The sequence below is a fragment of the Harpia harpyja genome, chromosome 2, assembly GCF_026419915.1.
Source record: "Harpia harpyja isolate bHarHar1 chromosome 2, bHarHar1 primary haplotype, whole genome shotgun sequence".
In the NCBI taxonomy this organism is placed as follows: domain Eukaryota; kingdom Metazoa; phylum Chordata; class Aves; order Accipitriformes; family Accipitridae; genus Harpia; species Harpia harpyja.
The window spans coordinates 61,593,795-61,620,628 of NC_068941.1; the positions used below are offsets into that span (position 1 = coordinate 61,593,795).

Sequence of the window (26,834 nt, forward strand, 5' to 3'; positions counted from 1 at the left end):
GTATCAGAAGAACTAGTGGTCCAGTCTGCACTTGTTAAATGAAACAGAGAATGCTTAGAAAGGGCCAAAGGCTTGCCTGGCAGGTAAGGGAGGTAGAGGAAGTAAGAGGAAGGCTGGCCACTGGCTGATTACTGGTGTCAGCCTACCTACAAACAACCTGAATACTGCTGAGATTTAACTGTATTGTAATTACTGCATAATTAATCAATTTAAGCCTTGGAGAAGTGCCTTTGTAATTTTAAATCTAAAGAAATCCCTTCATCCCTTAGGGGAAAATGCAGTATTTTGGGGGTGTGTGTGCATTTTTTGAAAGTGAATCTCCAGGTGGACAGCTTTCGTGCTGCAGTTTAGTATCAAAAGCAAAACTCTTTACCTGGCAGCAGCACTGCCCTGGAGGTGCCTTTTCTGTGTAACTAATGCAGCTTCTGCTGGGCAGAGAATGACTCAGACTTCAGCAGTCCCTCTCCTGGCCGAGTGTGTGAACAACTATTCCTTGAGCTCCAGGAGACACTTTATTTTATCCTGATGCTTAATTGCTTTTTGCTGCAGAAAGGCATATATTCTAGCTTCAAGCTTTATAAATGCCCTACTACATTTATCACCACATTTTCATCTTTAAAATAAGGGTATTGTGTTTTATAAATAAGAGAATAACATTTTGCACAAACTTTTCTGTATTTCTGGTACTTAATTCTGGATAAGGAACTGGAAGTGAGTTGATAGTAGTTGCAAGCTACTCTGTTAACAGCATCCCATGTAAATAACAGCCCAAGGTCATTGCAAACTGTTTTGTTCTCTGTATTTAGTCTTACCTATTTATCTTATTTTAACTAATCAAGCTTGAAAAGAAGGCTGTAGTCTTCTTTGGGGAATACATCCCCTTGTAAGAAAAGAAAGGAGGGGGGATTCCTGACCGTTGAGAATGGCTTTGTCAGATGATCACACATTAGGAAATCTGCAAATGTTAAATCTGGCTTTAATATAGCAAAACAACAATATCCAGCCCAGCTAGTAAAGAAGCTTTTTAAATGAAGTAAGTACTTCTGTCCCTTTTCCACCTTTGTAAACCTGACTTGTCTCTACTAAAAAGCATTTGTGTTCTACATTTTCTTGTTTCAATGACATACAATTCAATGTCCAGGTATCTCTGAACCTCTGGTTTCTACTTTTAGCCTTAGATATCGAAGTTCCTAATTGAATTTGTGAGATAATTTTCTTTCCTTATTATGGTCTTCCATTAACCTTTCTCATTTCTCTGAGATTTATTATCTATTCTTTCCTTCCCAGTGGCTGGAATATATTTGCCATTTGCTCTTGAAAGCTCTGCGTATAGTAAGAGGGATATGGATTCTAATCACATTAATTCTTAAATGACTTTGCTAACCTTTTTCATTCATTTTTACTTTCATAATCCCCTTTGGGATGGAAATGAACAATGCATATCTGCTTAATCAAAATCTGGCCTAATCAATCAGTTTTGTAGAGTGTGTATATGTGTGTGTGTGTATATATATACATATATATAAAAACCACGGCGCGCTATGATGGAGAAAGAATAAATTTGAGGGAATAGCATTTAAAAGAAATTAAAGTGATGTTGTAGGACCCGTAATTCTTACTATACAGTAAAATTATAATAAGATGCTATATTATTAAAAAAATCGTTTTAAAAATTCTTTGGCAGTTTCATAAAAATACTTTCCCATTTGGCAGAAAAGCTCCACACTTGATCTTCACCAATGCATACATTTTCAGGGAACTTGAGAAACTTCATTTACTTCTGATTTATGTAAGCACTTCTTTTACCCTTCCAAGGTTTTCAGAATATATATTGTTAGAAAAAGTACAACTGTGTTGTCACTGAATCCATACTGAGCATTAAGAGGAAAATCCTAAGCTTATTAAACAAGGGAATAAGTTGTAGTCTGTTCTCTGTGTCTTTTGGGAGAAGTTAGAATTTGTCCCAACCAGCTAAGAAATCTTAAAAAAAAAAAAGAGTCATTCTACATTTGAAAACTCTAGAGTAGACATGGTAAACATTTAGCATAATAAAAATGCTTACCCGACATATTTTAATACTATATCTTTTCCTGAACCATAACCACTGACAGAGTGAGGTTGCATGGAAAAGAGCAGGTTTCATATGTATGTTTGAGATGGAATTAATATACATTATTTGTTCTACTAAAATACAATTGTCTGCAAAGACAGCTGTGTCCAAAAACTGGACAGAGGTGGTATTTAAATACCTGTGCAATAGAAGTTATCATTGTTGGCAGACTGACATTCATCAAAAGTGTCTATAGGCTCTTATGATAAAGTGTGATCCTCAGTTTTGTACCATGTTTATTATAATGTTACTGCTATCATTAACTAGTTTTTATTTTTCTTCTACCACCAAGCAATAGTGCTGAAACATTTAAGATGTATAGAGGTAAAACACTTTGCTCCTGCTTAAAGCTTCCCCAGTAAACGCTCTCTTTCAGTAGACCATACCGGTGAAGATGATGAAAGAGGGGTTTCCAGTCAATACTCTCAAAGTTTAAACAAAGAATGAGAAACGTGTCACAAAATAGCAAACATCCAGGAAAGGGAGATCTCTGTTCAAACTGCTGTTTTGCTCCCTTTTGCTTACCAACTATAGTGTTTGTCCCTCTCTCACTCTTCTGTTGCAGCTGTTCCACTTTGCTAGAAACCCTCTAATTTCTTGGGTACATCTATTCAGGACCTGTGGATACTCACTCCTTTTGTCCTTCAGTGGCAATATCTCTTTTTTGGTGTTTTCTAGAGACACGTTATCAGAGTTTCTTTTCTCTCTATGCCCCTCCTTCTTCAGCCTTTGCTATAGTAGGCACAAGAAGACAAGTCTCAACTTTCTTCTGCAATACAAGTAGCCCTGTCATTTCAGTGGCCTTTTTGGACACGTTACAAGTTTCAATTCCTCCTTCCGAAACACCAACTTAAAAGCTGATCCTTATTATTCCTGACAGGGTCACACAAGCACCTTATACAGAGGTACTAAAGCTTTATTTCTCCTGCAGAAAACTTCCTCGTGTGTCCTTGGATCACATTTGCTTGATGGTGCCGCTTTACATCAGTGATTCAGAACCAACTTTCTTCTCTGTTTCTGATTAATGAACACTGAATTTAGCAACACTATAAAAGGAGCTACTTAACAGATGTGGGACTTGCTGTACACTGAAGACCCTGCCACAGTGGAGCAGACATCAGGCACACCACCTAAGGGGAACTCAGAATGCCTGGACCCCTGCACGTGTTCCTTCGACAATCTCACTGCATCCATGGCCCTATTCACAGTGCAGTAGTAGTGGTCACTATGTCCTGAGTAGACTTTGAGGATCTTGAGGAATCCAGCCCTTCTATGAATACAATGAGAGCTCTTCCTTTCTCTTTCCTATCACTTTGTACACACAGATTTATTCCTATTCCTCTTGCCTTTGATGTTTCATGCCTTCTGAAAAGAATATAGTAAATCACAAGGTCTTAACTACTCAAGGCCATAAATGCTGCATTTTAAACTGTTACCCTTAAAGTCTTTGAACTACCCCCAATTCAACATTAATTTTCCTGGGTTACTTGCCTTGAGTTAATTAGTTCTCTGTACTGTCTGCCCACATCTTTGATTTGTTTTAGAGGTTTCCTTACTTGCACAGAAAAAGATTTCTTCTTTCTGCATGTGAGTGAAGTGAAATAACGGTCTTCAGTATTCTGCAGGATTATTAATTCAGGAAGTTGAAAATCATATTGTCATTCTCTATGGGGAAACCTATTATTATATCACCATTAAGTACTGATTAAATATACATTGTCCTTGTATAAATATATTATGCTAATAGTCCTTCCATGATCTTATAATACTTCAGGATTATTCCAAAACCAATATATGTAGAAAATCCTATTTTTTTTAATGATAATGTATTAATTTTCCTCTACATAGTCCATCAGACAACAGGTATAGAAGAGAGATTGCAGAGCATAGGCAAAACTTTGGATTTGCAGTATGTTTCATAAAAACTGTATGAGCATCATGAACTTTTTAAGGGGACTCATCTTGATACAGCCAGTATAGAGTAATCTGCAGACAAACCCGAATTAATAGCACTAAAGCCATGGTTAGCTGAAGCTACCTCCCAAAATGCCATCTCAAAAATGCTAATCTTATTAAGCAACTTTTGTTGCTCATGCTGCCAAATTCTACACTGTTAACAGAATCTGAGCTATTTCAAAGCTTCTTCACATTTCTCTCCCAAATAACTGCAGTATAGGGATGCTCTCACTCAAGCATAACTTCACTCAAATAAATAGGGCACAGGTATTTGGGTGGAATAATGTGCTAGTCCCTGCCATTCTTCTGTGAAATATATCCAAAGGACTCACCTTCAAATCAGTCTCTGAAGTGAAAAGTCTTGGAAAGAATTATGGGCCCTGTGGAAGTCAAGACCATTGGTTGGGATTTTAACACTACAGCTTGGTTTGCCGGATGACTGGAATGCACAGATACCTAAGAACTTGAGGAGACATAGTAACGATGTGCAGTTGGATGCATATGATTAAGAGTAACATTTTACAAAGTGCATTTATGAGAGGGTTGAAGTATAAAACATACAAAGTCATGAAAATTGCAAACAAGCAGAGTTTGTTTAAATAATGTGTTGGAATAGTATCCAGGATCAACTTACATTTACTCTTTCATTTTCAGCCAAATTAAACCATGTTGTGTCATTTGAGGAGAATTACATGACTTTACAAGTAGCGTTCACGCGTTTTGAGACGTGTTTTCAACACTGTTGGTGTATTATTTAAGTACAAAATTCTTCATTGCAAGAATATTTTTTCAGTTTCTTTTAAGTGATGGAACACCAAGGACTCATTTTCCATTTAAAATAATGTACACAAAATTAAATGAAAAGTATTGAATAACATTTAACTTTGAAATATTCATTTTTGCAATGTATTTATGATGTAACAGAGGAGCAACTTGGAGCCTGTGATTTCTTTTTTAAGATGGAACAGGCTGGTAGAAGACGCAGGAAGCTGAGAAGAAAATCACCCTGAAGAAGGAAGGCAGTTGGGTAAGAGAGACGTATTTAAAGAAAAAATTCTTTATGGTCTCTCTGAACAGCTCGATCAATCAGATTTTTGTTTTGCAGGGGTTTTTTGTTTGTTTGTTTGTTTTTTATACAGGATAAGAATGAATCTGAGGAAACACTCTGTTTATACCTGAATTAAAGTTAGACCTGCTGCTGTGCAGAAAAAATGAATTTAATATCCCCCATTTCCTGAATGTACTCGTGAGAGGCTGGATTAAGCAACATAAAACCAGGGAAGAAAGCTGTTCTCTGCAATCCAAACTACTCCGGTAAAAATGTGTGAAAGCTACAAGTCTGCCAAATTGAGTTGCAGGTACATGTCTAACAGAGTCATATAAACAGTGCATGAAGACTACTTTGCATATTTTCTTCAATTTTTTGCATGTAGTCTGTTGCTGGTTTTTGGTAGACTGATCTCTTAGTTGAATACTTGTTATAATGTAGTCTTTAGGCTCAGAGCAATAGAAAGGTCCTTATGCAAACAGAGCTCCCTGCTAGTCCTTTAAAATTTCAAAAATTAAATAAGACTCCATTCAGCTACAATTTTTTCTTCGAAGAGGAACTGCGGTTGGGAATCGTAAGAGGCATCCACACTTCTCTGTGGAAGTAATCCTGCTGGGCAAATGCATAATTCAAAAAAGCCACATATAGTCAAGGATATGATGATATGAGGTTCCTGATGAACTGTCGCCTGTAATAAATGGGAAGCAAAACAGAGGAGTGGGAATTCTGTGAAGAGTGTGGAGTTGGAGGTTGGAGATATGTGACATGGCAAATTAGATTAAAAAAAGACTTTTTTTCTCTGTGTCTCTCTGGTCTCTTGCATCCCAGATCACTGCCCCTCTGTCTCTGCTGTTTGTGAGAACAGATTCGGGCTTTTAGGGAGGGCCAGCACGGGGAAGGATCTTGCCCTGGCTAACAGGCGTGTTTGTGACTTCTGGCCGTGCTCATGCCTGCTTTTCGATACAGTGGCAATTCAGGGTTAGCTAAAAGCTTCCTTCATCAGATGTGGTACTGCATTCCCCAGGAAGGGGAAGGGGGGGAGGAGCTGCCTGTATGTCCCCACAGCATCCCTCAGAGCTTCCCAGGGAAAAAAGGGACTTGGAATGCACAAGATCAAGCCCCTGAAGCCAGATGGTGCAGTGAGAAAATTGCATGGAGGGCCACCAGGGAAGAGGGGAGAGCCTGTCGCCATGTTCCCAAAATGTGGCACCAACTTTGTCCACCCATGCCAGGGAGTGGCCAGGCCAAGGTGAGGACCTGTCCAAGTTCTCAGTTAGACAGTAGGGACCATCAGCAAGAGCTCAGAGCACAAAGCCAGTACCACACGATCAATTAGAAAGGACATAACAAGTTCCCTCTTCTCAAAAAATCTTGGTGATGTTTAATAAACTCTTGCCCTGGGCACCCCTTTTTGTGTGGCAAATTTGAATAGCACCGTCCAGAGCTTTTGGGTAACACAGCACTTACTTTGTAGACAGCAGCATAATATTTTCCTAGCAGCTGCTCAGTTGCTCTCTTGTATCAGGCAGTTGCTACCCAGATGCTCACAAGTACAATACTGTGTTGACACAAACTATCTGCCATGTGCAGCTATTTATACATTCTCACTATGTTAGTGAGATATGAGGGCAGCTCTGTTTTTCCTTAAAAATCCCTTTGCACTTACAGGCAGTTTTGACTCAATGTCGTGGAAATTAATATTAAAATGCAGCCTAGTTTTCTCCCCCTTTAGAGCATGAACGGCTACTGCAGACTCACATGTGAAAGAGAAAGCATGCTTTGGATTCCCTCAGTGAGTCACCTCTATTTCACTGGTGATTCCTTGCTTGAAAGGAGAGGAAGGCAAATCAGGCCTGTTTACACCAAGTGTCATCCATTATCTGGTTATTTATTTATTTTAGCCCAGGGCATACTCAAAGCAATGGAATGCGGCTGGACTGACAGCTGCCAAAGTCTGATGCTTTTTCTCAGGCCCTGAGCTGTGCTTGGCACCTGAATGTATGGAATTGAGTAGAGATGAAATGGAGAACCTTCATTCACCTAAAGATCTCTTGCACTGAAGCATGGATGAGTGGGGGAAGCATTCACACTGCCAGCTTAGGTGCATGCTAGGAGCGTTTTGGATTTGTGCATCCTTGGTTACTTCAGCCTCCTCCAGGAGGGCTGGCTGCGAATCCATCTAACCAGCTCCTCAAGAGCTGGGGTCGTTCTCATCTGCCTGGCTAGGGACTTCCTGATCTCTCTATCTGTTGGTGCAGCAAGGGACAATTTAGGAAACAGCAATACAGACAGCAGGTACTGAAATCTAGCAGTTTGTTTATGCAAATGTCTTTACTATGATTTAATTGTCATCCTGCATAATATGTCACCTGCAGCATGCAGAAAAGCTAAATTCTTCTTTTAAATGTATAGAAATACTATAATGACAATTATTTAACCAGATATGTTTATAAATAGCTCAATGTTTTTGCAAAATGTGAGCAAATTGTCACAGGCTACAACTACATCATAAGACATTATGTGGTTTATGTTTTTTTCTAACAAACATGGGACACAGCACAACGCTCTTCCTCCTAAATTTTACTATCTAGACTCCATAGACAAAGAAGCTAGATTTGTGTTGACTCAGTATGGAGCAGTGTGATTATTTTGTTGCTCTTGTTGAATCTAGGCAAGACATTTCATGTTAGAACTGTCTTTGGATTATTTGTTGTTAGTGATAGAAGAACACCTTCGCGTGTCTTTTAGCTAACATTAGTCACAGACAGGAGGAAACTCTTTGATGTCCCGGGAGGCAGAATCATTTTTAAAATGCAGATTTTTTGCCACCCAAGATAAGGTAATCTTGGATCAGCAACAAAAGCTTTCCTGACTAGGAGCAGTTATTGAGCAGACTGCTAAATGAATTCTGGCCATTCTTTTAAGCAGCACTGAAATTAGGGCAAAGGCTGAAATTTTTTATCAGGACTTCAGAAAAACATCAATTTTTTTAAATTCAAAATTTCAATGCCCTCTTAGTGGGAATAAAAAAACCCCATGATTTTTCCTGCTCAAACCTGTCAGCAGCTAATTTCAGCAGTTTTCAGGCAATCTGAAGGTGTGTATCATGCTTTTTGTTCTAGAGTGACTTGTGCTTGTTCACAAAAGACAGTACCTTTTAAACCAGTTTGTCTGGGAAACGCATCCCTTGGTAATCCCCTTGTTTGTCACGCTATATTCCATTTAACTTTCTGCTTGTTTTTACTAATTGTTCATGCTACTGAGTCTCCAGAAGCAGATTTTAATTAATTAATTAAATATTTTAGACACAGAAATATTCACTGCTCAGTTGCGTCATCTGCCTACAGACTGCATTATGGTGGGGGAAAAAGATGTGCAGAAGCATATTCTCTCAGAAGATGTCTGGGGCCTTGAGGCTTAGGCAAATCCATTGGTCATTGATAAATTCCTGTGCACTGAACATCATTTAGTGTGGCCAATATTAGCTAGTGAAGAGGGGAGATGAGGCCTTTGCATAAGCAAAGACAGCTGTTGACGAATGATTCCTGGTATTTCCAGATTCCAAAGTCAGCACATGGCAATTTCGTGGGCAAGACGAGGTGGCAGAAGTCTAGTGTCTCTCCTTTTTTTGTATTCCTGGAAAAAAGGTCAATTGTAAGTGGCCCTATATCTGTAAAATTTTCTCTGAATATCAATCTCATTGTAGCAATAGAAGAGAATTTGTCTTTGAACTTCAAAGTATATTCAAACAAAATGAATCTCAAAGTAGTTCTGTGTTGTGATGCTGATTTTTAGAAATGCTGTATATTTCTATCCCTCTAATAAACAAGCTCTTCTTGCTCCAAGCTGGACACCTGGAACATGAAACATCACAGATCTGTGTTGCTTTAAGTGAAAAACATCTTCAGAGTCCAAGGAATACTTGAGTGAACAGCTGAAAGATAAAATAGACCGTATTTGTACAAGTAACACAAATGTCAAGATATTTATGAAATTATTTAGCATATATTTGCATTTTCTGCATTCTGTCTTGTGTCCCCAGAGCAAAGGTCTTGTTTTGCTGTAAACTCACTTTCAGCCTGCTGTGATATGTGAACTCCCCATAGATGTGAAAAGAAAACAGGAATTTGCAGCTGAAGCAAACTTGCTTTTATAAAAGCAGATCTGCCCTTTCTCTCACTCAAACCAAGAGTTATGAGCCAATTCTACTTATCTGAGCTTTCCCATCCCAGCTGGTGCATGTGTTGCATTGCCCTCCGCTGCTTGCCTTACGTTTGTCCCATCAAGGAAGACCTACTCTAAAAGGATGATGCAAGACTGCAAAGACTCTCTGCTCATTCTTTCTGTAGATCTCGGTGTATCTGGAGAAGACTAAAAATCCTCATATGGTTTTTAAGGTTCAAATCTGGGATAAGTATAATCCTGGCAAAGAAAAAACACTCATCAACACGTAAGATGGGAAAGCTCATTTTAATTTCCTGTTCTGCTGAACTTTCCAGTGCACTTCGGAAAGTAACTTAAAGCTGATTACACACAGTTGAAATAAAGCTGCCACTGGCCATTTACTTCTGCTCTTCAATCAGGAAGCCTCTATGATAGTTAAAGCTTTTGAACAAGCGCAGCAACTCTTCCCAATCTGGGAGTGTCACAGCTAGATGGAAAACACTAAAGATTAAAAGTTGCTCAGGCGCTTATAACAATGGGTACCGCCTAAGGGTGTAAGATTTTTCTTGCTTTCTTGTTTATTATACCAGCATCTATTGTTGAATGGTGCATTTCAAAATAATTTCACCTCTCTGAGGGATTTGGGGTGCAATCTTGCAGAAAGTCAGTAACTAGAGGAGTTTTGGAGACCTGAGTCTTCTTTTCTTACAGAAATCTTATTTCCATCATGATTCAGTGGAGCATAATGTGAGCTGCTCCTGAAAGGAGCCAGTTCTTCCCTTCTTTTTGCTCAGATTAGCATCCATGTAGCGGCATGATGAACCAGTCTAGGAACTGACTCGGTCAAAAATTAATTCCCCCCTTCAATTATTTATTTTGTCATTATTCACAAAAATAAAATAAAATAACATAATATACATGTTTAAAATTACATAGACATTGTAGCTTGGTTACATATCTCAAACACTTGCATTTATACATGGGTGGTTAACTATTTCATTAATATAAATAGAAATTTTAAAAGGATAAATAAAATGGACTTTCCAATAATTAACATCATATGGATTGAGATGTGCTTTATGCCTTTTTAGAGATTAAAACATTTATAAAAAGCATTGTTTATACTAAAAAAAAAATCCACTGCTATATCATATATAAAAATTTCTGATATATCACTTTGATTTTCACATATATGCATCACTTCACTGAACTCCAATGATTATTGTTTTTATGCTTACAGCTAAGAGTGTTGCTGGCCTAGATATAAGGGTGAGGATTATTCTCAAGCAGCACAAAGTATATGATGATTACCTCAATCTGCCAAAAATTTTTGTCTGGAACTGGTATGCTGCAGAACGTACCCTACATCAGCATTCTGCATTAAGTTCTGTTTGGCATTACTTGATTATGTCCATGACAGAAAATGTTTACTGCCACCTCCCTAGTGGCTACAAGTCGGAGGTACTGTTTTTAAGTAATTTATTCTGCCTGAAGGATGGTGTAACTTTGTCATCTAAATGATTCTTTTAAGCAAAATGTTAAAGGAAGCATTCAATTCAGTGTTTTGCAGTATGAACAGTGACTAGCCTGGGCTTAACCTCTCCTGTGATTCTATTACCTCTAAACTGGAAGAAGTGCTTAAGCAACGTCTCATACCTGCCCTGCTATTCAATTTGTCCTCACAGAGGAAGTCATTCCAGTCTCACAGAGTTATTGTGAAACACCATTTATCAGCATGTGCAGAGCTTTGAGATCCTTGGCAAGGGGTAATAATAGGATTGTAGGGTCCTTTTTTTAAAGATATTTTTAAATATCAAAAAAGGGATTGAATTCTATTTATATATTTTGGCAAATATAGCAGAAAATAAATAAAACCTTTTGAGTAAAATAATTTGGTTATACTTTGAAAGTAACAATTTGTAGACCTGCTGCCTTCCAGTGGACTGTTTCAAGTCCTATTCAAACCAATGGCATGACTCCCCACCTTCCAGGGCACTTGCATCAGGACTCAGGAGAGTTTCACAAACCCAGGTGACATGTTGGACGCCGCATATGACTCAGAGCTAACTGAAATTCAATAATGAATGACAGCATTCAATACCAATCCGCAAATTATAACGCAGAAGGGAAGAGAGAGTTCACTGTTGACTATGCACCTGGGGGGGCTCAAGCGCGCCGTTTCTAACCAACAAGAGCTAACACATCCAGCGTTTGCGAGCCATGCATGTACGTAACCCAACAAAACAATAAAACCCCAGCAGTAGCACACTTTTCTCCTCAAATGCCTTCTAGTTCATCAGCAGGGTGGGTTATAAGCGTATGGGACTAGCATAAAGACCTTTCTCTCTGGTAGTAATTATATTGCCTCTGATCTCTCACAGCCTCAGTAGTCTGTCCCTGTGCTCCACTTCCCTGTGATTTGGGATGCCCCATAGGGCGGTCCAACTTGTCTGAAATGGGAATGAGGGGTTATTTTCAAGTTTCTGATACTTTTAAGGTATGTGGTTTATCTGAAGTGTGACTTCAATGCATGAAGCTATAGTAAATCTCAAAGAACATCACAGGTAATAATTGTGATTAGAGCCTAAAACCCAGCACATTTTTCTGGGTGAAGGCTTTGAGCACAAGCTCATTATAAATACATACCTACCCCATGTGGCTTTTGAAGAATGACAATATGCTATCACATAGCTCCTTGTGGAGCTACTGTGACTGCTTTCCTTAACAAATAGGTTTTTCTATTTTTTGATGCAACTCACATACAAAGACTAGATTCTAGTTTGGTATTACGGTTACTTGAAGTGTCTTTTGGGAAGGAATGCCACGAATACCTGTGGAAAAAAAGTATTCTGTTTCTATTATGCAACGTATTTCACATTAGAATACATCATGAAGGCTCTTCACTTTTAGTGAATTTTTTTCTGTGTATTGATATTTGTGAAGTCAGTCTATCTTAGGACAAGTAGTTAAAACTAGTTTTCTTTACTGCAAGTGTTGATTCTGCCTTTAGTATCAGTTGTCAATTCTGCAGCTGTTAATTCCTAATACGTGGGGACTTGCAGGTAGATCCAAAGAAGACTTTGGCTTGACCATAGATGCTTAACTGATCAGATAATGAAGAACTGTAAGCAGAGGAATTTTTCACATCTGGAAAGGGAAAGAGAAGGGCCTTGTACCTTAGGCACGTCCGGAGTTAGATGGCTGCTGAATGAGTGGTTTTGCACTTCTGTCCTTACCATTGTCATTTCCCACAGTTTGGGCTGTCATTTTACTTGCTATTTAAAAACAAAGAAATCCAGCTTGCTCCATCTCTCTTCCCAGTCTCACTGCAAGTTATGATATATCTCAAAGTTGGAAGTAGCAGATCATGCTGACAGCCCAAGCACTTTTCTTCCTTCTTTTGCTCTGCTGTGGAATCATTAAGCTACTAGAGAAGGAAAACAAGGGGACCTCCAGTTGCAAGCAGCAACAATTAGGAAGCAGGCAACAGAGGAAAAACAGCAGAAAGGAGAGTAGGAAAAAGAATCCTCCAATTTTTATAGTTGATTCTATAGTTAACTGAAGAAAATATTTTTTTTTCTTCTTTTTTTTTACCCACTACGTCTGTGCATGCAACTTCACATGTTCATTTTGGAACCGGTCATGATTCAGAAGCAAACTTCAGCAAAACAACTTCAGTCAAAATGCAATAAGCAGGTAGGCCAGTGATGTTAAGAGGATAATTGAGAGCTGCGTTTTCTGCAATTAACAGATTGAAGGGAAAGGAGGTAGATGGAGATTGGTTTAAAAAAAAAAAAAAGAAGCTGCAATATTATTGCTGGTGTTATTTAATTATTTCCGAGTTAACAATGCAAAATGAGGGTATACTAAATATAAACCCTTATCTTTAATTGCCAAGCCTGTCCTGATCTACTTGCGCTGGAAAACCTAAAATCAACGGGAATGAATCCCAGCAGCGGTCCAGTTCCTACCAAAGAAGGACTGCGTATAAGAAAGGAGGGTGACGTGCTTTAAAAGACAATACAACAGAAAGTAATGCAATCTGAGCAAAAAAGCAAGGTTTGTTTTCTTGGCTGCCTGCATCCTGAGCTCAGTTTAAATGACAGACTTTTCTTCTCTCTGCATTTCAATTAGACTGTGCCAATGGGCAAGTGGGGAAAGGAATATTAATGAGGCAGCCTCGGAGCGAGGGTGGGAGCCGGGTGCTGGCGGCTGTTCCCGCAGCAGACCGAAAAGCGCGCAGGGTGGTTGTTTGGGTGATGCCCTGTCGAACGCGCACTTCGCAAGAGGTGACTGAAAGGCTGAGAAGGGCCGCGGAAAACGTGGTGCGTCGTCCCGGGCGTCGCTCGTCGCCCGCGTTATCGTTCGCGCACCGGCCAAGTTTCCGCGCCCGCCCGCTCCGCGCAGGCTGTCTGTCAGGCCCCACGGGAGCCCCCTCGCGCGGGAGCCGCCGTTCAGCAGGGTGACTTGCATCTTCCCCGCCCCGCACACCGGCCCGGGGACAGTGGGCGCCGCGCCATGACGCCCCCCCGCCGAACCGCCCCCCGCGGGGCACCCACGCGCCCCGCCGAGCCGCCGCCCGCGCCCCCGCCGGCACGCGCGGCTCCCCGCGCCGACCTCCCTCCCGCCCCCCCCCCCCCCCCCCCTTCCCGGCCCGCCCGCCCGCCTCCGCGCAGCGGCACGCGCGCTGCCCGCCGCCCCCCGCGCGCCCAGGCACGCGCGCGCGCCCGCCCGCCGCTGGGGAGCCGCTCCGTCGTGGCCGCGCTCGCCGCCGCCGCCGCCCCGCGCTCCCCGCCGCCCGCCGCCTCCTGCCCCCCGCTCGCCGTCGGCGCCCTCCCGCCGTTCCCCCCCACCTCTCCCCGCCCCCCCCTTCCCGCCCCGGCCGCCCGCTCGCTGCTCCCAGGTAGGGTCCCCGGGGCTCCCCGCCCGCCGCGGACAGCGCGGGGGCCGGCGGCGTGGCCCCCCACGGCCGCGGGCAGCGCCCGCCCGTGGCAGGCGGGCAGGGCTCTGCTGCGGTCCGCAACTTGTCGCCCTGCGGGGGCTACCAGCCCCCGCCGCCCCCGCTCCGCGCCCCCGGCGGCGGCGGCTGTCGCCGGTGTTTTGCCGAGCAGCTGTCAAACGTGTTGGGCGCTCGGCGGCGGCGGCGGCGGCGGGGGGCGGCTCGCCCGCGGTCCCCGCACCGAGCCCCTGCGAATGGCACGACTCTCCCTCCCCCGCCCGCCCCCCCCGGCTGCGGTGTGCCGTAGCGAGGCGAGGAATGCTTAAAGCCCGGTCTTTTTATACATACGGTTTTTTTGTTGTGTTTTTTTTTTTTTTAAATTTTTTGTTCCTTTTCGTCTTGGGGCTTTCAGCTTACGGAAAAGGGAAGCATCTGATGCGTCTGCTCACATGCCACTTTTGATCATGCGTTGCCTCTTTGCACAGAGCAGGATCGTTGGGAAAGATGGAGATACAATAAGTTGCTAGTAGTGAAAAGTGCTGCAGAAATCCAGTGGTTTCCTTTCTCCGCTGAAGTGACATATTTTTCCTCGGGTTAAGTTGAAAGCACTGCTTGGCGGAGACTGACTGTAGCTGAGAGTGGGTTTGTGTTTTTCTTGCACGGTTAGGTTTTGCAAAGAGCAGCGATGAAGAGGAAGCTGGCACTCTCCGAGATGCAGTTGGTTCTTCTCGTTTTATTGGTGTGGCTACCAACAAGGTGAGAGGATGTTTAATTTTGTTGTTCAGTACAAACATGTATGTTACGATCTGCCGAGGGTAAGCTTGTGTGAGGGGTTATAAAAGTATAGTATGTAGTAATGTAATAAAAAAAAATCTTTCTTGGCTGTTTGAATGCAGTATTACATAGTTGCCAGAGCAAATGCAGTAGATGGTGGTCTAGGGACCGTATAAGCCTAATCTCTTGTCCTTAAACAGTTTGTGAATTGATGCTTTGTTTCACCATTAAAAAAATAATTCCTTTAAATGCCTTACTGGATCTCTTAAAGATTTATTGGAGTTACTGTATCACTGTGATTCTGTACTGTACGGAACAGTTAAGATGGAGAGATAGATTATCATGAAGTCAAATAGCAAATCACAGTCTCTAAAATACTGCTTGCATATTTTTTAATACGGGCATGCCTTTTTTTTTTTGGTCTTTTTTTTTGGTCAACATAACAGAATTCAAAATGATACTTTAGCTTTAAACCTCTAGGTGGAGATAGCATACAACTTCACAATCACATACAATAGAACAATAGCCTCATTTATTAATCAACTTTGCTCATGTTGTTTAAAGTTCCCCATTTCTAAAGTGAGAGCATAAGAGAAAGTAATTTTAATCACGTAATAGTTTTGTGTTGCTCACAGTCCCTAAACATGCAATTAATTGCAGTTTGTAACTTCGGTTTACTTATTTTGGGTCTGACTGCAGTAGGTCTTGTCCTAATATGGTAAGGGTCGTAAGCTAAATAATGCAAGTTTCCTAATGATTTAAGAAGTCTGCATTTATTTTGTCTATTTCCTAGTGAACAAAATACTTCCTGAAACTATGTTTCCCATTTCACTTTATGCCTAACTGTGGTGCAGTATTAGTTGAGTCACAGTGGGCCTGATCCTGCAAACCCTACTCAAGTGAGTAATTTCACTGACGTCAAAGAGACTACATGCGTAATTAAGGAGTTTATGCCCGAGTAAAGTTTGCAGGATTTGACCCTAATTTGATCTAATTGTGTGATCTAATTTTTAAGTGGTATCTAGAGTTCAAAAAACTGTTGTATCTCAAAAAGAAGCTTAAAAAATAGCAGAGACTTACAGTACAGAAATAGATTTTAAAAATGAAAAATGAGCCACCCAGTAATTTAAATTAAGAACAAACTCTCACATCAGTAAAATCACACCTGAAATTTTGGTGTGTTCTTTATAAGTTATCTGATTTTGGTCGATTCGGTGGTTTATGCGATGGAAAGCACAGACTGCAATGATTTACATTTAAATACTTCCTCCATGCTGTTGAATTGGGGACCAACATAAAGCCCTGTCTTTAATCATTTTCTAGCTTGTTTTAGAGAGAATGTCACCCAAACCTACTTTTGGTTTGGAGGAGGAAGGAAAGATGCTTGGTTTTATGGCATTCGGAATGCCTTGATCAGTAGTTCATTTAGAGATGATAAATACTCAAACATTTCAGGTTAAAAATTTAGGTGGCTGAAAAAGGTATAAATGATAATGCGTCTGACATACGAGGCTTACTTCCTTGGTACTAATATTGCGGTATTAAGTAGGTAAGGCTGATGAGCTCACGCATTTCACATGCACGGTGCTTAAAATTGTTGGCACAGTAACATTTGCATGTGTAAGGCTTTCTGCATGGGAGTGTTTCCCTGGTACACAAAACCTTTGGTCTGGGTGTCCAGGTCCCAGAGGACTGTTCAGCACCACGGCTGGCTGGGCAGCAGATTCGTGTTCCAGCCCCTAGTGTTTTCCACAGAGGTATGACCCGTAAAGGCTGTAACATCTCTTTCTTTATCGGGGAAGTTTGAAACGATCGATGGTCTAGAGATTCTTCTTGACACTTCATTTATGATTTTGTTTTCTATCCAACTTTTATAAGGTTTGTCTGCATCTAGTGGAACATCAGAGAGTGCTTTTTATAACAAAATAGCGTTTTAGAAACCTGAAGGCTATGCACAGCTATCCTGCAGCTTGCTAGTCAGCATCGTTGTTCCCACCCACCAAGTACTGACATCAGAGGACTCCCTGAGCATGATCGCTGGAGTTTTCCCTCATGTTAGTTCTTCTGGTCATGTACGTTACATGACCATTGGGTGGAAGCATATCCACAGGATTTACCCAGAGATTGAGTATACTTAGGTGAGGACAGATAGGGTAGAGCTGGCAGGAGACAGTTTTGTGCGTGGGAACCCAGGTTATCAGTCCAGTAGTGACGCGCCACCGAGGCCCGGGAAGCTCTTAGAGGCTTTTGCACCTGCACAGCCAAATGTGTTAGTGGAGCTTGAAGTAGCACTCACGGTGATGCAATGTTGGGTAGAAGTAGAGGCTACTGGAAAATGACTTCCTGGAAATTTTAAATAGTATATCATCGACTCTTATGTTTCTGAACATGTTACATATAAATTGTGTATTCATATACTCTTAACTACACCCTTCCTGTTGGAGGGCAGCAAGTTAAATATTCAAGGCCAGCCTGCAAAACTGCATGTTGAGTGTACTTTAAAACATATCTAGCACTTTCTAAAATGTAAAATGTCCATTTAGATCAGTGCTGGCTGACTCCCTGGAAGATGAAGCTAAGAATAACATCACCATCTTTACAAGAATTCTAGACAGACTTCTGGATGGTTATGATAATCGTCTCAGACCTGGATTAGGAGGTAATAAAAACAATTAAAGATTGATTTTTAAAAAATCAGTTTTAATGTTCAGATTTTATGCAGCGATATTCTTCCTTCAGGTTTCTTTTTTTTCCTAACAACTGGTATGTATCTTGATAAATTATTTATAACTCTATATTCACCCAGCTGAATCATTTGAAGTTTGAGGAAGATAACATCTATGAATGGAAAGGAGGCACTTTCACACATTTATCTTAAGTAAAAAGAAAAACAATCTGGTGATTTAACATAGTAAAACAGAACAAGAACAAAAATAACATCTAAAGCTGTTATTCCAGTCAAGGAATATTGGTTGAGCAAGGAATGCAGACTTGATTCCCTGCAATGCGATGAGTGTATGTTTTCAGAAATCTGCACAAGTGTTTTGTGTGGTGTGTGTAAAATCCACATTTTAGATTCATTCCTTGTCCCAGTGAATTCAATGGGAATGTGGTACTTTTGACTTCCTTGGAATTAGGGTTTCACTGGTAATTAGCATTTTGTTTCTGGGTACCTTGCATGTATTTGGGCATTTGAAAAAAAAAAGAAAAAAGGGAATATTGGAGGACAGAGGTCACTGCATTCTTGTGCCATGACTGTCAGTTATTTTTCAAAATGTCAGTTCACATTTTCATTTTAAAGCTGTATGCCAGCTCATGTAAGAATGTAAGCAAGAAATTTAAATAATTTGTTTGGTGTTGGAAGTATTACTGTACAAAAAAGATCTCCATGGTATGGGGAGGGGCAGAATATCTTGTTTTTGATAATATTTTATCTACTTTTTTTTTTAATCTGCTATTTATACTAACATAAATATTTATGTATCAAATATATCACTGCTACTATTATTATTCGTAACAGTTTCAGTAATTGTAATTTTCAACCTGGAGACTGTTTCAGCTTGCTAAAACTAATTCTAGTGCAAAATCCCTTGGAGCCATTCCTGTTCCTGTTGATTTCAGTAAGATCAGGCCCAAAGCTAGAGACCTGCTCTAACTTCCATGGAAATTACTCTAGCAAGTCCATTTGATCAAATTAGGAATTAGTTAAAGCTCACAGTTTTTAGCCAACACTCTTCCATCCTGACCTGTGGCTCTGCTGCTGTTCTGGTTCTGGAGAATCTTGTCTTGCATCTGACACAGCATAAAGTGGGAGTTGGTGCTGGCTGGAAACAGCTTTCTCATTATACATTAATCTTAACCTAGTATACCTTTTCATTTCCACTTCTGGCCTCTTACAGTGGAGACTTGTGAAATATTTTATATTTAAGGACTTTTTAATTTAGATGATCCATAAAATGAGACATACAGCACTGTTGATGTGAGAATTTATACAGTGATGTTTTACATGGAGATTCGGTTTCTTTGCAAAATACCCAGATTTAAGAATTTAGGCATACTATAAACATACAATGCCTTGCAGGTGATTTCCAGAAACATTTCATATCACAAAGCTTGTGTTTAATTGGCAGGACTTTTAAAATCATGTTTTTTATTAGAAAAATAATGAAAAATTCTTTTCTTGTTTACAAAAAGGAACGTGCCATTTAATGAGAGCAGTCTGCCGTTCCTTTGCATGTCATGTGTTCTTTTTCATATTAAAATTTATATTGTTGAAAACATGAATTTTAAAAATTATTTTTCTAGTGGATTTTTATTTTAGATTTGCCATTAAATCTACTTCAAAATACCTCCCTCTTTTTCTTTGCCAAGCCTCCTAGGTAATTAAAATATACTTTGGGAGCATAAAAATGAAAGAATTAACATCTGTTTGATATTGGCATACATGGCAATCAACCCATGCAGAACATGTGTGAAATGAAACCATGTCATGCATATTAAACCGTGATGATTCATGATACATTAATCTTAATCTGCAAGAATACTTCAGTTGTAGATGGATGGATTCTCATAGTTTAAAAGAACTGTTGTAAAAGCCAGTTGTGATAATCCATGATGTGAAATATAACAAACAATGCTTTTGTAAATAATGCTTAGTAATTGTGGAGTTTCATATTCCAGGAATTTTGTAGCACTTTATTCCTTTTTCTCTATTAACCTGTACTCATAAAAGAAAACCTGAAATAATTAATCTTTTTTTTTAAATACTGTGTGCCTAGTGAGTACTGATAGTTTTTAAAAATGTTTTTGTATAGACTATTACATATTGACCATGCCACATGTCATTAATTTAATATACTTAGTCTCAATTCTGTTCTACGTGCATTTATATGAATCTGAAATAATTCAGTTGAAACCAGTAGAGCATTTACTTTAGCATAGCAGCTTGCATTATCCTGCTACACTACTATGACTGAGATCACAATCTGGCCTAACATGTGCTACAACAGAAATAGTCCAGGGTCTGAGATGGATTCTTTTAAAGTCTTCTGAAAGCAAGAGCTGTTCACCAGCCCGCTTTCACCTGTTGTGAAAGACATTTTCAGAGATGTCTTACAGCAAAAATTCAGCTCGTTGTAAATAATTATGCATCTCAAAAATGTTTTTAATAATGAAAAGTGTTAGCTTAACACTGGCATTTTAGCTACCTATTGACCAACAAAATGGAAATGTATAGGCTCTTTCAAAGACTGGATATAAATCCAACTAAGTAATTGTCTGCTTGGGAATTCATTCTTGAATTTAGGGATAGATCTATGATTAATTTTACTGGGAGACTCGGTGTGAGTACTTACAGTATGTAACTTGATGCTTTGCTGATACATCAATGCACTTCAGAACTGAGTACTATTTTCTATAGGCTGTTAAGGCAGCTTTAGCTTTCACTGGTGATGCAGGTCTGTTGTATAAACAGGTTTTGGCTGTTGGCTAATGGCTGTCCTAGCAGCTGGGATCCTTGAATGATGCTTGAACACTATAGTGATGAAAATAGCCTGCAAAATGGGTGTGGGTAGGGAAAAGAAGACACTGCACTGTCCCCTGAAGCCGGAGACATCTCATATGACTTAGATAATACCCCGACCTACTGTGTTGATACAAATAGGCATGAGGGTATTCAAGGGGAGATAAATTATGCTCTGTACTCATTTTATGCTAAGCACAGGACTGCAGCTGGAACACTTTTGACAGCACTTTCAGTTCTGACATGAACTGTTTTACCCAAACATTGGATGTCATTTCTGTTTAGACATAAAAATAAATTACAAGTTTGGTTTTAAAACAAATTCCCTGTGTCATTAGCACTAATTTGTATGAAATACAGCCATGCAAATGACAAGTCATAAAGAGTTTGATTGTTTCTGATTTTCTTCAAAATCATGAAGGTATTTTCTTCTATTTATTTGCTGTAATGTTTGCAAGACACAGGGTAGCACTTTTCCATAAATCCTTTCATTTTTATTAGCATATAGAAAAAGAAATCCACAAAACAATGGACACTAGAACTAAGTAAGGGACCAAAAGGGAACTTAGATCTTCAAATAATGAGACAACAGAATGTTGAAGCTGAGATACGGGAGTATTCAAACCTGGAAGTGGTTGAATTATCTGTCTGCTCTTTCTGCTTTCCTCTGCCCCATGCACAGACATTTCCTTTTGTTAAAGGAAAAAGGGACAGATTAAGGCAATCCCCTCTTTTAATATGTTGATGTTCTTCTGTATTAGGTGCATCAGCAAAAACATACATATTTTTTAAAATGGTAACTTCTTTTTAAAGATGAAAAAGAGGAAGGAAGGGAGAAGGAATGGAGACAGTGCTAGGATTTTGATACAATGTTGGATGCTTCAGTAGTCTTACCATCTCCATAAGCTATTCAGCCTGCTTTCTCACATTTGAAATTGGTCATTTCCAGCAGCTACGGAATTTCTGTCAGTTCTACTCTCCCAAATTTATAAAATATAATTGAATAGAAGACTTAGAAAATATAAAATTTAAATCTTGAAAAAAACCACAAAGGGAAGTTACAAGGACAGAGGACTGGACTTCATAGCCTGAAGGCCAGATTTTCAACTGCCATATTAACATTGAAAAGAGCTATGCAAATTTATACAATTTGAGGATCTTTCCACAAACTGTGGTCAGTCTCACCAGCTTCAGGAACAGTATTCTTATTGTAACCAAAGAAGTGAATGTTGGTTATTAAAAAAACTGAGGAAGATCAGACAGTAGGTAGGTGAAAACTAAATGCTGCTGTGGCTCCATTTTGAAGGATCTGTCTCTGCTGCAGGGTGACATTTAGATGTTCTGATTGCTTTAAACAAGAATCTCCATTGCGTTTCACTTGTAGAGATACCAAAACCCTTTTTCCACAACATTTTGTAAGTAAAATTGAACTGAGAAGGATTATCGCTGATTATTGCTATCAGAGGGATGATGAACAGTGAGCGCTTGCAGGTATGATCATTCATCTTTGCAGCCCTGGATATATTGTTGCATAGAATCGGTGTAGTAATGTAGAGTGATTAGAAGTTGTATGATGTACTCACCAATATGAGCTAAAAGAGAAAAAAACATTTTTTCACAGAAAACTCTATTTTTTCCCCCGTGCGTGCGTGTGTGTGTGTGTGTGTGTCTGGAATATGTTAAATTTAGGGCAGTGTATTTATATATCTCTGTGATTCAGAGTTTTTAATCAGCTTTAGAAGAGTTTGTAGCTGTAGCAGTCCCCTAGCTGGGCATTCAAAACTTAGTGGTGTTTGTCAGCTTCATCATGCTTGATACACATTCAGAGGATCCTAAAAGAAAGTCCTTCAACTGTTTTTGCTGCAGAACACTACAGGAAACCTTTCACTACTGTTTTTAAAGGAAAAAGTGCAGTTCCCCTGCTCAGTTCTGGTTGCTTCGTTAGCCCTTCTTTGTTCCAGTTTCATCTTTTGGAAATGGCAATGTCTCTCTGCCAGTGGTAGTGCAAAGCAATTCAGAGCAGCACTTGCATTTCCTGAAAGCCCACTATCTGTGTAGTTATGCTGGGATACAAAGGAGTAAACTACTATATGCTCTTTCTTGGGCATACCTGGAAGGGTCACATGGAATCTGGCCATAATAGTGCTTTCAGAGGAGTCAGTGGGAAACTCAAATTAATTTATGTTAGAGTTGTGGATAATGTATATTGGCAAAAAGCATTCCATGTAAGAAATGGAAAAGAAATAGAGAGGAGGGTATGAAAATCTCATTTAATTAGTTGTCCAGGGCATGCAGATGGTGCGAAAATCCAGGAACAGAACTAACTCAGTAGCTATAAGCATTCTAGGGAATGAATCAGTAGGAAAGGGGAAGGGTAAAATACCTTCAGAAAGTGTTGTGATACTGAAGAAAAAAACAGCAAAAATGATGTAGGATAGGTTAGTGGCTAAGGAGCTAAATGAAGCTTGCTTGCTTATTTATTTATTTATTTGTTGAAAGTCTGTGGATGAATTAACAGTGAAGATACCAAAATAAAATTCAAGTTACAACTGTGCAGAGTATTGCAATCGGGGAAAGTGTTGCACTGTGCAAAGTGGAAAAACACTATGCTTCACAAGAGTTAACAAAAATCTATGTACTTTACAGTAAAGTTAATATGCCTATAAAGGAGCTTGTCTGGGAGGATCTCCCAGTTCACTGAACATATATATTCAGTATTTTCTTTTTTTTTTTTTTCCTGGCAAACCATCAGCATTGCTTCTAATGCTAGAAATACTGCTGATGACACCAAGGCTGAATTAAGGCTTTGCTTACTTTTATCTCAGCTACAAGGAAGACATGAAAGCAGATACTGCAGATTTCTGTGGAGCTCATTGGAGCTCATTGTAAATCAGACTGATGGGGTGGTTTAATTTTTCAGCTGGATTTGATGGGCTAAGACAAACATCGCCTTTCTTCAGCGATACATTTATTCTGGGTTATTTAGAAACTGGTTGAAAAGCAGTGGCCTTGCTGATATCCAAGGTATTCTACTCTTGACTGCTTCCCACTAAGGCCTCTTATCATGTTACATAAATATTGCAATGAGTTTGCTATCCAAAATATAGAGCTCCTTCTCAGCTGACTCAGGCTGACTAGTTTTAATAGCCAAGTACCAAAGGATTGCAATACTATAGTTCCAAAATTTTTATTACCCTTGTGAAATGATACAATTTGTGTAATGCCACCTGAATTGGAAATATAATTATTATTTAAATAGTCTAACTCCAAAATGTTTTCAGAAATATTTAAGCACATTAGAAATTCATCCAGGATATCTTTGGGGGATTTTCATAGATTTCATGGATTTTTGGTAGTGGATTTTAACCAAGCAAAAAGTGAAATTAAAATGTAGAAATCAATGTGTATGTTGCTTACAATGAAAAAAATGTTAGTCATTCTGTAGCAACAAAGACACATTTTGTAATACAAAATTAATAGTATTCTGGGTTACACTAAAAGGTGTACTTACAAGCAGTATCAGGGAAATCCTTTAACGTTTACTGCTATGATGTAGCCATAGAGTACTCAGTTTTGTATATTCTTTGTATAGGAGACACACAGAAAGTTATGTTTCAAATCTTTTCTTTAATAAGGTATACCAAAAAAAGAGTGTTAACTAAAGAATGTAAGAAGGAAGCTATAGAGATCTCTTAATTCAATTGTATAATCACCTAAAGGTATTAAGAAAGTTTAGGTGACAAATTATTAAACCAGCAGTTAATAAAAGCATTGGCGCTCTTTGAATTTTGGGTTTTAGATATATGGGACACAGATGATATTTGGAATACACCGTCCTTCACAGAGCTGGAAAAATGGACCTTAGGAGTATGTTTGATTTAAGGAAAAATGGTAGTTACATCATACTGTGATATGAGTAGGCATCACCGTTTTAGTGATGGTTTCTGGTCATGTGACAACAACCAATATTTAAGCAAACAGTCATGCATAACCTTCTTTCAAGACAATTCATTGTCAAGTTTTGACATTTTATTTTCAATGGAAACTAAAAACTTGGGATTAAATGGACATGCAGAACTCCTTCAGCTTCTTTGTGTAGAATAGATTAGGGTTTTTTAACCTTAGTTATTGCAGCGTCTAGTGGCAAAGATATATTTTTATTTCCTGTATTTTAGCACCCCATAAAGAAAAACTGCCATGAGACACACCTCTTGCTATGTTTTTATATTCTGCGTAGCATAACAGGCTTCTACTCCTTTCAAGGCCTAATTGTGGTGAAAACAATATAACAATATATATAATCTTTTTTTATAAGACATAATCTAAAATGACAAAAAAATGAAGACATATTATTTTTTTTTCCCCCTCCTTAGTTTTACTAGGCAAGCTCATAACTCTTAGGCCAATGATGGTAGTTTTCAACACAGTCACAGAGGTGATGGTTGCTCAGAGAAGTGGTGGAGTCTCCATCTTTGTGGAGACACTCAAAATTTGGCAGAATATGACCTGGGCAACCTGATCTGTCTTCAGAGCTGGCTCTGCTTTGGACCTTCCAAAGGTGCTTTTTAAACTGAATTATCCTAAGATTCTGTGACTTAACAACCAGCAAGACATTGAAATAATGGCAGAAATTTTCCATCTTAATTAGCAACTGTGAAAAAATTAAATTTAGAATGTCAGTTCTGGAAGATACAGCTGAATAAAAATACCTGTGTAGATGAAAGGTTTAGACTGCCTCTGGACAGCAGAATGCACAGTGTTGTACAATTCTTAGGCTTATTATTAATAAACAATCCACTGTGATGAATAGAAGATTTGGGGTGAACGGGAAGGGTCTGGAAAGATGCAGAGGACATACTCTTTTTTATGGTCTTTGCCTTGGATTTTCTAACATTCATCAGAAGCTGGGACTTGACTAACAGACTAAAAGTGACTCTAGCCACATTTTTCCCACTATCACCGTAACCTGGAGTCCTGAAAAGGGTTAAATATGGGAAAAGACAGTATTTTAAAGGAGAGGCACTGTACTTCATTGAATCATTCCCAGTTTGCTTTGTCATCATTAGATGGGCAGTGTACAGGGAACTGAAAAGCTGTAGAACACTGTGTATCCTAGAGCTCAACACCTCCTCAGGAAGCACCCAGGAACCTCTAAATCCTGCCCTTCTGAAGAATCCTGCCCTTCTGCCCTCTCCATCCTGCCCTGACGGAGGTCTTCCTTTTTTCTTCTGTTTTCATAGTTGCCTTTTCCCTTTCTAAATACCTATCTATTTCATATATTCTTCTAGAAAACGCCCAACTCTTTTCTTTGACCAAAATTCCACGAATTTATTTCAGTCCATCTAAATATAGCTTTCCCCAAATCCAGGCCAGACATGCCATGTAGATGGAGCTGTCTAATTTTGCAATTTTTTTTTGTGGTATGAAGCCCAGTCTTGCCTTACCCTCCTCCCAGGTACAGTCGCTTACATCCAGCTGCCTGAAAGATTTCATATCTAATGAAACTGGATTGGGGAGGTTGAAATGATGCGAAGACAGACTCCTGGGTAGGTAGAAAGCAAAGATCCTTCTCTACCCATGGATTCTATGGCCTTCCTTTTGTGCCAGTACAATTTTGTTGGTGTTGGTGAGTGGTCTGAGATAGATCTGTTGCTTCTGGCAGTATTCCTGACTACACACTCCTGCTTCTATTTTCTTGGAGTGCCACCATTTCGTGACCATTTCTAACAATAACCTTTTCAATGCATAATCTAGTGCATCCAATTTTTAGCATTAGCAGTGTGGAGAGAGAGAGGTATTTCATCAACAAGGATCATGCAGAAGGACACTGTAATTGCCTGTACATTAAAACTGCATCTGCTTTGTTTTTTTACAGTATTTTGGTCTGTATTAATTGTTGGTACTAGTAGCTGTTATTAGTGGCTACTAGTAGTATCTAACAGTAGCTTCTAAAGACTCCAAGAGACAGATACGAAATAGAACATAACACTGTTTTTCAACAACCTAGCATTAGGGTAATACAAGCCAAGGTGAAAAACCACTATGAGCAAGGAACACGGGAAAGGGCAGGAGGGCAGGACAATAGAGATGGAGAGTGAAGGAGGGAGGTAAAATGGTGGTACTAAACATTGGCCACTTTTAAACACTGGCAGATTAAGACAGCTGAATGATAGTTTTTTCAAATACCCTTTGGAAACTTGAAAGTAGAATAACATAAGCAGTTTTATCATTATGGTATATGCATGTATTTAAATTTCTGACATTAATGTTTTTCAACAATGAGTCATCTGTCTCAAAAAGCAGCTATAGAGGATATATTGGA

The 26,834-nt window shown here is 39.4% G+C and overlaps 1 protein-coding gene across 1 annotated transcript in view; it reads left to right on the forward strand.

Annotated features, from left to right (window-relative positions):
- Positions 1-14,106: 14,106 nt before the first annotated feature.
- The window catches only part of GABRA2 (gamma-aminobutyric acid type A receptor subunit alpha2), a 64,888-nt gene continuing 52,160 nt past the window's right edge, over positions 14,107-26,834 (forward strand). The window contains exons 1-3 of the mRNA XM_052780144.1: positions 14,107-14,181; positions 14,885-14,973; positions 17,535-17,650. Coding sequence (XP_052636104.1) covers positions 14,903-14,973; positions 17,535-17,650 — 187 coding nt within the window. The 5' untranslated portion in view covers positions 14,107-14,181; positions 14,885-14,902. The remainder of the gene's footprint in view (positions 14,182-14,884; positions 14,974-17,534; positions 17,651-26,834) is intronic.